At 40.3% G+C, this 12,134-nt stretch overlaps 1 protein-coding gene across 1 annotated transcript; it reads right to left on the reverse strand.

Moving 5' to 3' along the window:
• Positions 1-1,052: 1,052 nt before the first annotated feature.
• TCF24 (transcription factor 24) lies at positions 1,053-11,936 on the reverse strand. The gene is made up of 3 exons (XM_023248306.2): positions 11,798-11,936; positions 10,783-11,195; positions 1,053-3,642 (listed from the first exon to the last, which is right to left on the reverse strand). Exons 2-3 carry the CDS (start codon positions 11,170-11,172, stop codon positions 3,529-3,531), a joined length of 504 nt encoding a protein of 167 aa, XP_023104074.1. The 5' UTR covers positions 11,173-11,195; positions 11,798-11,936; the 3' UTR covers positions 1,053-3,528.
• Positions 11,937-12,134: the final 198 nt, after the last annotated feature.

The following is a 12,134-nucleotide window of genomic DNA, read 5'->3' on the forward strand; positions in this document are numbered from 1 at the left end:
ATTATGCCAAATACAATTCATGTGTTGATTTTTAAGGGGATCATGTAGGCCACTGCAGAAATGTTTTTTCTGCATTGGCTTATTTCCTCAGAATGGCACTATAATTAATATACCAGGGGTTAAAGAAAAAAGATTAAATCATGTGCTGGAAAAATATATAGAGAATTACCTCTGTCCAATAGAAAAAAGAGGGAGAGATAGAGAGATCTTACTGGAGCCTGAATACTTTTTCTTTTCTTGACAATAACTGGTTAGTTGCTTTCATGAATATCAAATGAGGACCCATGAGAGAAAGTGAAATTATTGAATAATTTAACCTAAAAAGCAATTTCAACTAAAATAATGACATAATTTCAGCAAGGTCAATCAGCATTTCTTTTCTTTTTGCACAGCTTCTTCTATGTTTAAATAAAGTCTCCATGAATAGATAAGAAAACCACTATTTAAGATATCTATAACTGCAGATTGAAGTAGTTGGCCAAATAAACCTTATAAACATGCAAAACCACTCTTTACTAACAGGTAACATAGATTCCCTCACCCTTACTCTGTATCCCAAACACCCTCTTCCATTGTAGGACTTTTACTTTCCACATTATCCCTTTTATTATTAAGTTCTGATTTTTAAAATGGGTATGTATATACTTTTAATGTAACTACTGATGCATAACTGACATATGATAAACTGCACTGTACTTTTATAATCGGAAAAAAGAATATTTTTAAAGTCTGTTGGAACTGGTTATACTTCTAAAAAGATACTTCCCTATCCTCTAAAATTTTCATTACAGAGGAATTTAAATGTATGTCATATTGCTGAGAGCTGAGTGAAATGACAGAAATTTAACCTAGGATTTTCCTTGCAGATGATGGAATACTACTGTGATCCAAATATACCCCATCCCCAGTCCTCATATATACTCTGTTAAGAAGAGCACGGTGAAGAATCTAATGCCAAATAGTTATCTACTAGAAATATTTAAAATGTACCTTAAGTACCTTAAATATTTGTTAAATGTCCACAGAGACAGATGCAAATTTAACAGACTAAATTGATTTTCAAAGTAATGCTTTATTTTAGTAATACCCTTATCCTGACCATGCACCATTAAGTAAAACAGCATGCTCCTTTGAACCTTTGGGTGAAAGTATGCAATTTCTCCCTTGAGATTTTCCAGCCTACCAAAAGTTGTTAGCATATTTAGCAATTTAATGAAATGTTGTGTGAACCTATGACAGAAATATACTTCTTTGGCATTAAAACATTTCTTTTTTGTAAGTTGACAAGAAATAAAAAGTAGTAATGTTAAAGGCGAAGCTTAACTATTTAACAGGATGAATTCAACAAAAGTCATTATTTTCCCCCAATTAAATGCTTTAACAACTGTAGCCAAATAGATTATTTTTATTATTAGCAATGAAACCATTTTTCTGAAATTCTTGCTATCATATGTAGTATTTAGAGTTCAGTTTCAGGTAACTATAAAGAAGTTTGATTTCCTTCCTTAAGATAAAAGATTATTCTTAGCACTTTTTATGGCAATAACTTATAATAGTGAATGGCTAAATTCATATCTCATTTTACATTTTATTCCTTTCAATGTTATATGAGTGGGTAAATATATTCACAAATATTTAAGTATGTAAACATATTTATATGTAGAAAGTTTTTATTATATGCTTCCTCTTTTAAAGACATGCTTTGGTCACATTACAAGGAGTATTCACATTAAAGTAATGAAAATGACAAACTATCAGGTATGAGCCATGTTCAGCTGAATCAACTGAATGACAGTTTTTGCCTTCAAATGGTCTTTCACATCATTTCACTGCCAAAAGCTAGAAGAAAACTGAGGTGAGGAGAAAATAAAATGGTGGTCAACAGCTATACTAATCCAACTTCCAGAAGCCCATTAATATACCTATTTGCTAATCTTGGATCAAATTCAGTTACTTTAACACTGGGTTATTTAGAAATAAATGAACTTTACAGTTGGAAAGTGGAATAGTAAGGACTGAGGAGAAAAAGAAGAAAGGGAGTTAAGACATAAGAGACTGATGATTTTTTAAATCTGTATTACACCCTATTTTGAGATTCAGTGTGTTCCCCGACAAACGTTCCTACTTTCTGGCTCTGACCCTCAAGCTTCTGCTGAAAACCGAAACTGGTGCAATCAGGCAGAACAGCAGCTCCCTGGGCACTTGGTGTGTAGTGTGGTGGGAGAGGCCCATAGCAGGGCACCTTCCTGTTGTAGGTTAAATTGGGGCAGATTCAGTGGGGTCTGCTCTGGCCTGATTTATCTCAAGGTAGTCACTCTGTGTCCTCAGACTCTCTCAAGGTGCAGATCAGTGCCAGAATTCCCAAATCAGACAGGTTTTTTCCCATTTCTTTTTTTTTTTTAAATTTTTAAATGTTTATTTATTTTTGAGAGACAGAGCCTGAGTGATGGAGGAGGCAGAGAGGGAGGGAGACGCAGAATCCAAAGCAGGCTCCAGGTTCTGAGCTTGACAGCACAGAGCCGGATGCTGGGCTTGAACTCATGAATGGCAAGATCATGACCTGAGAAGTCAGACGCTTAACTGACTTAAGCCACCCAGGCACCCCGGTTTTTTCATATTTCGTAATGGCCAAGTAGGTAGATTGTGAACGGCAATTGACAAGGGAGAGGAGGAGCCTAGCCAAAGCAGTGACTGTCAACAGTCATGGGTGCTCACTTGAAGCCCCTGACAGGCTTGGCTCTCTGTAAGATGGCTGCAGCTGCACCTGCTCATCTAGTCCAGGACCTGAACACGGGTGGGATGGAGGTGAAGTAACCAGGGAGGAGGGTGACAAACCCTCTGCCCAGTGACACTTATCTGCTATTCACACTGGGCTGCAGGGATTCCCAAAGCCTTCCACAATTTGGAAACATAGTAAGATATTTAATAGTCATCTAGGAAGGTGGCCAAGCCCTGCCCAATACAGCAAACTATTCTAATACTCCAAGTTTTCTAAGAGGGAAAAATAACTAGTTATAGAAGTTACTGCAACTTCATATTATCTCAACAATCTTTTCACACGTACTTAGCTAGAACTGAATAAATGATCTCATGCTTTCCAACTGAAATGGCTTCTTAGACCAACTTTAAGCACAAACCGGTTTTCACAAAAATGGAATACTGGTGTCAAGACTATTAAGGTATCAGCTTCTCAGCGTGTACTAGATATACTACAGAAAACATGTACAGTCTCTGGATACATACACAATTCTTCGATTTTGGTGTTTTTCTTTTTTCCAATAGTTTTTCTTACAGTATTCAGTAGTGACTATCTCTCACAATGAATAGATAAGCTGGGTGTTTTATCCAAGACCAATTATTTAAATCCATATTTATATAGATTAGACAGATAAATCTGAACTTCCAACCATGGATTCACATGTGAACTTTCAGGAATGATGTTTGTTATGTCTGATGTAATAAATATAGAATTATTTCCTACTATTTAAAAATGACGCCACTTTCTACCAGCACCCATCAGAGGAGAGCCTAAGGCTGTGAGTCTGTTGTGGTACTGCCATGATTTGCTCTTTCTCCAGACACAGAATGCTTCAGAAACTGACCAGTAGCACCAATGTATAATCTTGATCGCATGGGCCATTTCTGAAAAAGAATATTTAAACAAGAATCCAAAAGTTAGTATCTATGACAGATATGCCTGTAATAGTAATACTAAAAATTCCCATGTCTCAAGACAAATACAATATCATGATGTTTGTAACGACTGTAATTGTGAAATCTAAGGAACAACATGAAAAAAATGTTTATTAATACTAACAATAAAAGTAAAAATAGGGGCACCTGGGTGGCTTAGTTGGTTAAGTGTCTGACTTTGGCTCAGGTCATGATCTCACTGGTTGTGAGTTCAAACCCTGTATTGGGCTCTGTGCTGACAGCGTGGAACCTGTTTGGGATTCTCTATCTCCTTCTCTCTCTGCCTCTCCCCTGCTCACACACACTCTCTCTCTCAAAAATAAATGAACCTTAGGGGCACCTGGGTGGCTCAGTTGGTTAAGCACCCGACTTTGGCTCAGGTCATGATCTCACAGTTTGTGAGTTCCAGCCCCCTGTTAGGCTCTGTGCTGACAGCTCGGATCCTGGAGCCTACTTTAGATTGTGTCTCCCTCTCTCTCTCAAAAATAAGTAAATATTAAAAAATAAAAATAAACATTAAAGAAAGTAAAAATATACCATGACTTTGATTATAATTGTATAAATATAATACATGTGCATGTGGACAAGAACTGCAAGAAATTAGGGAGAATGATAATAGTTAAGTGTAGGAAAATCTATCAATAATGTTTTAATTTAAAACTAAACCTAGGGGTACCTGGGTGGTTTAGTCGGTTAAGTGTCTGCTTCTTGATTTCGGCTCAGGTCACAATCTCATGGTTTCGAGTCCTATATCAGGCTCTACACTGTCAGCCTCTGTCTGTCTGCCCCTCCCCCACTCACACTCTGTCTCAAAATAAACAGAAAAATTAAAAAAACAAAACAAAAACTAAACCTAAAGCAAAATAAAGCCTAAAACAAGTTTCCTGGTTTTAAAGATATTTTAAAAACTAATACATGGTATGTATTATATGTCTCCACTTGTCACAGAACTATAATGAAAAGTGACTAATTCAACTATCTAAACATTTTATCTAGCTAAAAGAGCATCTCAAAGTCATAAATATTAGAATATTTGGTGTTATATAAATATAACATCCAAAATAAATGTCTGGATGTAGCGGCATCATATAGCACTAATCTCTCAGTAGTTATCACATTTGTATTTTGATTGCAACTTTTCTAAATTCACTTTAAACATGTACTTCTCAAAAATAATATAACTTGGGGCGCCTGGGTGGCTCAGTCGGTTAAACATCTGATTTCAGCTCAGGTCATGATCTCATGGTTTGTGGGTTTAAGCCTGCGTCAGGCTCTGTGTGGACAGCTCAGAGCCTGGAGCCTGCTTCAGATTCTGTGTCTCCCTCTCTCTCTCTGCCTCACCCCAGCTTGTGCTTCTCTTTCTCTCTCTCTCAAAACTAAATAAACATTAAAAAAATTAACATAACTTATTGCCAAATAGACATGATGATGAAAAAATGTATTACATAAGTAGTACTTTCAGAATGGGGGGGGGGTTCTGGTAGTCAGTTTTGTAATAGGTCCTTGGAATACTAATCAGAGAAATAGTATTTTTAATTTTTTTTAGTGTTTATTTATTTTTGAGGGAGAGAGTGAGATAGGCACAAGTTGGGGAGGGGCAGAGAGAGAGAGAGAGAGAGAGAGAGAGAGAGAGAGAGAGAGAGAAAGAGAGAGAAAGAGAGAGAGGGAGAGAGACAGGATCTGAAGCAGTATCCAGGCTCTGAGCTATCAGCACAGAGCCTTATACAGGGCTCGATGTCACTAAATGTGAGAACATGACCTGAGCCAAAGTCTGCCGCTTAACCAACTGAGCCCCCCAGGTGCCCCAAGAAATACTACTTTTATACAAAGAGAAAAGTCTTTAGACTAATAAAGTGTAACTCCCAAAGGTCAGCAATGGGATCCCACACTTTCTAGGGAGTAAATGCTGACATGAGCAGCAGGTTATTTTTATCACTGAACATTTACAGGCAGACTGCTGGTTACAAGCACCATGAAATGTTCTTAAATGCCTGACGGATGATCTGCAGTGTTCAAATAGAAATACAATTATTAACAAGGCAAAGACCATAAGAGCTTCAGATTCTAAACGCAAGCTTCGTATTAAAATCACATGGGGAGCTTTAAAAAAGACTGACGACCAAGTCACACGCCAGACCAATGAAACCAGAATGGGCCTCTTTTTGCAGAAGTTGAGTATAAGGTACTTCTGAGTACAGTTACTTTCACCTAAACTGGCATTCCAGATGTAAAATGTAGCTATAAGGGATAGAAGTGGGCATATGATATAATCCAGGAGTTTCTGTTCTTAGCAACCAACAAAAGTCCTATTTTTATGCCTCCAGATATGATAAGTGAATTTGCTCTCATGCAGTTCAGGTCCATTTTAGAGTCCTAAATTCAGATTATTCTGGCTGGAAATCTATACTTTAAATATGGATAAAACATAAAATTTGTGTTACTTAGAATTAAAAATGGCCTACTCCTATATAATCTTCCTATAAATAACCTTACACTTTACATTTGATACAGTAATAAGACTGACAGTGTGCTACTTATTTTTGCAACTCCATTTCAGGTTTTTTTTTAAAAATATTTATTTATTTTGAGAGAGCCTGAAAGAGCGCATGTGGATGTGTGCAAGTGGGGGGAGGGGCAGAGAGACAGAATCCCAAGCACACAAACTGTGAAATCATGACCTGAGCAGAAATCAAAAGCTCAACCAACTGAGCCACCCAGGTGCCCCTTTAGGTTTGTTGTTTTAAATCACAGATGTGCATTCTTATATGTTCTGGGTGTATCACTGGTCCTGTCCTTGGGATTCTTGCCATGGATTCATAACATGAAGTGTTTTAGAAACTAGTCTGGGGTTTTTCTGATAGGTCAGGACCTGACATTGTTAGGTCAGATTCAAGTCCTGCCTTATACTGAAGAACATTGTGCCACAGTGCTATGGACTGTTTGTGTCACTGCCCCCTAACCCCCGAAATTCTTATGTTGATTCTCTAACCTCCAACATGATGGTATTTTGTGGAGGTAATTAGGGCCAAATGAGGTTAAAAGGGTGGGTCCTTCATGATAGATTAGTGACCTTTTGAGGAAGAGAAAGTTTCTCTCTTCTGAAAAAGAGCGAAGTTGCCAAACTTCAAGATAGGAAGAGAACTCTCACCAGGAACTCAATTGGCCAGCACCTTTATCCTAGGCTTCCCAGACTCCAGAATTGTGAGAAAATAAATTTCTATTTTTTAAGCCTCTCAGCCTATGGTATTTTGTTATTGCTGCCCGAGCAGACTAACCCATGTAGTGAATAGTGTAGGGCTGAAATAATCAATTTCAAGTGTAAAATTTTTGGCATATTATTAACCTGTGCTTCTCAATCTTTTAAATTCCTGCCTCATATTCATGAGCATAAAGATCTCATGCTTAAAGTTCACATGTAATTTGAGTATTCCGTATGAATTAAATATATTTAAAAGCAAATAAACATACTACTGAATGCTCCCTGATATTTCTGATATGTGCTACCTGGGTCCTACTGTATTCAGAATCACTCTAACTCATGCAACCAAATGTGGAGACAAATGAAGGTGAGACATAGGTAATTAATGAAGAAACTTAACGTATATGTCAATTTTGGGGATGCCTGGCTGGCTCAGTGGGAGGAGTGTGTGACTCTTTTTTTAAAAATATATGTTTTTAGTGTTTATTTATTTTGAGAGAGAAAGAGAGCACAAGAAGGGGAGGTGCAGAGAGAGAGGGAGAGAGAGAGTATCAAGCAGGTTCCGCACTGTCAGTGCAGAGCCCAATGTGGGGCTCAAACTCACTAACTGTGAGATCATGACCTGAGCCAAAATCAAGAGTCGGACACAACCGACTGAGCCACCCAGGCGCCCCCAGGAGTATGTGACTCTTAACCTCAGGGTCAGGAGTTCAAGCCTCACATTGGGTGTAGAGATTACTAAAAAATAAGTAAACTTAAAAAAATGCATATGTGGATTTTTGCATTTTTCATGAACTTAATAAAACTTTCTATTTTAAGAACTTTCGATTTTGAAAAAGGCTTCTAATGATTTTATTCAACTAAATTTACTGTACACATATAGTTTTAAGAGTCAGAAATAAAATGTAAATAAAATATCAGTTAATCTGCATGTCAGCGTCATGCCAAAAAAGCCAGTTGATGGATTTACATTTCACTTTTCAATGGTCTGTTTTAACATTGTGTAGATTAACACAATTCTGACCTCTACTTTACCTAATAAAATTTATTTGAAGCCATGTTGTTTCATTAGGCTTAGAACAATCTAAGTAAACTCATACAATTAACCGAATTAAACCTGAAAACCTTAAAAATGCACTCTTGGATTTTGGAGTTAAATGACCCAATGACAAAACTTTGTATTTATTTATTTTTTTTTTAATTTTTTTTTCTTAAGTTTATTTATTTTTGAGACAGAGAGACAGAGCATGAACGGGGGAGGGTCAGAGAGAGAGGGAGACACAGAATCGGAAGCAAGCTCCAGGCTCTCAGCCATCAGCCCAGAGGCCGACGCGGGGCTCGAACTCAGGGACTGTGAGATCGTGACCCGAGCTGAAGTCGGACGCTTAACCGACTGAGCCACCCAGGCGCCCCTTTTGTATTTATTTTTTAAATTATTTTATATATATAGTATCAACAATGAGTCTCCAGGGGTAACGCAATGAATAAAGACATTTGTACTTTTCTCCCGATATCAGAATCTGAAATATATCCCTCTTCCTTTGGAGGATCATTTCATTTTGGTACACTCATGCTGATCAAATTGCTCACATCCCAAAAGGATGAAAACTGCTCTTTTAGGCTATGCCCCAGGACCCCATTCACTTAAACTTTCCAGTTTCATTTGAGATACTCTTAAGGTAAATCTCCCACAATGCTAACCCCAATACTGATAATAAGGACTGATGACTCAAAATCATGGCTTTGAAATATTTGTTAACAGATCTTTAATCATCAAAGACATAGTAATACTATGGTGTAAGGCAGAATCTTGGAACATTTTTTTAACTAAGGGTTACAATACCCTTAGTTAACCAAAAAGTACAAATAATCAGAATATTTTTATTCCTTTTGCATAAGATTAATCAAAGATAGACTTAATACTTAAGCATATACATAAAATAATGTGTTACAGGTGGTTTCAATTATGTGTATGAAACCTCTTTACTCCAAACCTCTGCAGCACATGGTTATAACTCTCTTATAGCACACAGAACATTATCCCTTACAGACTGTTGCTTTATTTTTGTCTTTGTCTTTATTATATGTTCATTTAGGGCAGAGATTGAGTCTTATTCTTAATTGTATCAATCTCCTAACAATGCTTTGCACACAGTAGACACTCAGTAGATAATTTTAATACAGACTAGTCGCTTGTTCAACCATCATCAATTTCATTTTAAAGAGGTAATCCTTGGCCTTGTTTTATTATCCCTAGAATTGTCTTTTAAAATCAAAATAATTGGTCCAAGGACAAATGAGATTTAATTTTTTAAAAAGAGTTGTAAAACTACAAAAACATTTGGTACCTGAAAAAACAAGTACAAAAAAACTCTTGTTAAGCTTATTGTTACATGAAAATTATTAATAGTATTCATTCAAAAAGATACTGCAAGAAACGAAGGTGAAAACAATTTGATTGAATTGTATCTCCCACAGCGACATTTAACAGATGTTTTCTGTATTAAAGTCTATTTAATGTTGAACTTTTTTAGAGTATATGGAAAATGTCAAGCCAAAAGAAATCTAATATTAATGATACATTTGAATATCAATCCAAAGCAGACTGTAGTGAAAAACCCCTAATTATTAGTGAATGACTTTTCAGCAGAGATTATATTATATATCACAGAACAAGGCCTATCATAATCATAAATAAGTGATATTCCAAATTTCTATATTTGATATAATTTGAACCTAACATCATGTTGATTATATTTGTGAACCTGAACTTCAAATAGTTTTAAGTAGAGTTAATATTAGTGTACTTTACCACATTTCAATGATGATTATTCAATACTTTATTGAACACTGACATGCTTAAGGCCAAGTCCTAATCTTGTATTTGTGTGTGTGTGGCAAAATGTAGAACCAAAAATTCAAAAATTTAGGTTTAGAGAAAACAGGGAAGATGATGTATCTTGAACAAAGCCAGATGAATGCTGGATTTCAAGACAATCAAATCTAGGCGAAAAGGATGATGCAAAGTCTAAATACTGCAATACAGGTAATAAACCATAACTGTATACACTATATGAAATAAAAACCCTATTTTATCTATATGTAATGTAAAAAATGATACAAAGCATTCTGTAGGCTAATTTTGCACATTACAGAATTTGAATATAGTACTCAGCTTGATTAACATATGCCAATCTATTGTGAAAATTACAAAAACAATTACTGTTTTTTTTTTTTTTAACATTCTAGGTAACTGTCTAATCCATGATAATTAACCTTTATCAAAAGGGACTGAAAATTTACTCTATAGGATGGCAGACCGGTTTCATTTTGTTCTTACCAGTTTTACAAAAAATTTTAAACAGTGATTTCCTGGATTATTTAAAGGGCGATAATTCCATCACCCCCGTTTGAACGAAGCTTTTCAAACATTTGATAAAAACCACAATGGAAATGTAATTATGTGAATTAAAAACACTTAAAAACTCTCAAAGGCTCATAACTGTAACTCTTGATTCTAAAAACCACCAAAACTTGCCAACCAAACACCCTGCCAGGCACCCCCGAGAAACTTTCCATTTAGGAAAGGCATCGCATAGGCTGCATCCTATAAAGAGGCGCGATACACCCCTCCCAAAGCCACCTCGGGTTTAAATCCACTACCTGCCAACAATTATGACCTGCCAACAGTCATGGAGCAGCCTTTTGCAGTGGGGACGCCGCTACCTGGGCGCTGGTGGGCCAGGATCCATCTCCATCCAGGTCAGTTCTCCGCCTCACCCCGAGCGAAGAGTGAGAGTTCGGTGGCATCGGCCCAGGCGATGGCCGACACTGAGGGTTAAGGTGCCCTGCTCCCCGCCCCGGCTCCGCAGGGCGCCCTACCTGCCTACCTTGACAGGGTGTAGGTAGCCGTCGCCGCGCAGGGCGCCCAGCCCGGGGTCTGCCGGCGCCTCGGCGTCGTCCTGCAAGCTGCGGGTGAGGTGGGCAATGTAGGTAGTGGCCAGCAGCAGCACGTCCAGCTTGGACAGCTTGGTGTCCGGCGGCACCGACGGCAGCGTGCGCTGCAGCTCTAGGAAGGCGTGCCGCAGAGTCTGCACGCGGCTTCGCTCCCGCGCAGCGTTCGCTGCTGCCGGCCGCCCGCCCCCCAGGCGCGCACCGCCGCCGGGGCCCGCCGGTCCTGCCCCTGCCCGGCCCGGGCTCGAGTCGCGGGTGGCTGCAACCGCGGGCGCGGTCTCGTTCCTAGCGATCAGGGGGCTGCCTGCGGGGCCGTCGCGGTCCATGGCGGCTTCCTGAGCTGCGTGCCCTGCAAAGGACCCAAGGCGCGGTGAGGCCCGGCGGGGGTCGGGCTTAAACCGGGGAAGCGCAGGCCTCTCGCCTCAGCAGCACGCCGGGCCCACGACGTGGCTGGGGCGTTCTCAGAGATGAGGCTGTTTTGACTGGGGCGTGTTTACCTCCCGGCGTCTGAGGAGAGTTGTGGGGCCTGACAGTTCCTGGGCTTAGAGGGCTAAGGAGGGGCGCGGTGCCGGCTTTACTTTTCACGGACAAATTAAACGGAAGGGCTATTCTACCGAGGAAGGAGGATCTCGGAAGCAGAGCTCCGGTTCGTAACTTGTTTGCACTTCTGGAACGTTGTGCGCCAGCCCCGCAGGAAACACGGTGCAGGTCATTCTCGCGGAGCGCAGCGGGTAGCCCTGGGCCGACTCACGGCCGTCAGTGCTCACGCGGGCAGTCCTCGCACCATTCGCTCTCGAGGCCAGGGACCCCGGGGGGGTGACTGCAGGAGCTCATTCTAATTTCTACGGCAGGAGACGGGGACCCTGACCTCACCTTGTACTAAGGCACCCGCTACCCCTCTGAAACCTGGGGACCAAGCGTCGCGACGGGGGGTCGAACCGAAATCCTCACCTTTCCTGGAGCGGCAGTGCAGGGCTCGGCTCTGCTGAGCGAGCGGGCGAGGAGCGTCGAGCTGGGTCTGCGTGGCCAGGGCCGTCACAGGTCACTCCATCCTCGTCTAGCCGAAGTCTACAGTCGCTTCCAGCCCCAGCTGGGCGCGTCTTTTATACAGGCGCCCCCGTGGCCAGGCGTGTGTGGGCCAGACTTGATGTCAGGCGGAAGAGCAGTACCAGGCGAGGTTCGCGCCCACCTGAGGGGCTCTGCCCGGAGCGGAGACTCATTAATCAAACCGTCCGGCGGGGCGGGGCTATAGGGGGCGGGGCTTCCTCCTGGCCCCGCCCTCGCCCCC

This window comes from Felis catus, chromosome F2 (genome assembly GCF_018350175.1).
Source record: "Felis catus isolate Fca126 chromosome F2, F.catus_Fca126_mat1.0, whole genome shotgun sequence".
NCBI lineage: Eukaryota > Metazoa > Chordata > Mammalia > Carnivora > Felidae > Felis > Felis catus.

Coding starts and splice junctions, on each gene's coding strand:
- TCF24 (XM_023248306.2), bottom strand. CDS start 11,172: ATGGACCGCGACGGCCCCGCAGGCAGCCCCCTGATCGCTAGGAACGAG. Junction 3,643..10,782: donor GCTACCTACACCCTGTCAAG/GTAGGCAGGTAG, acceptor ATTCTTTTTCAG/AAATGGCCCATGCGATCAAG.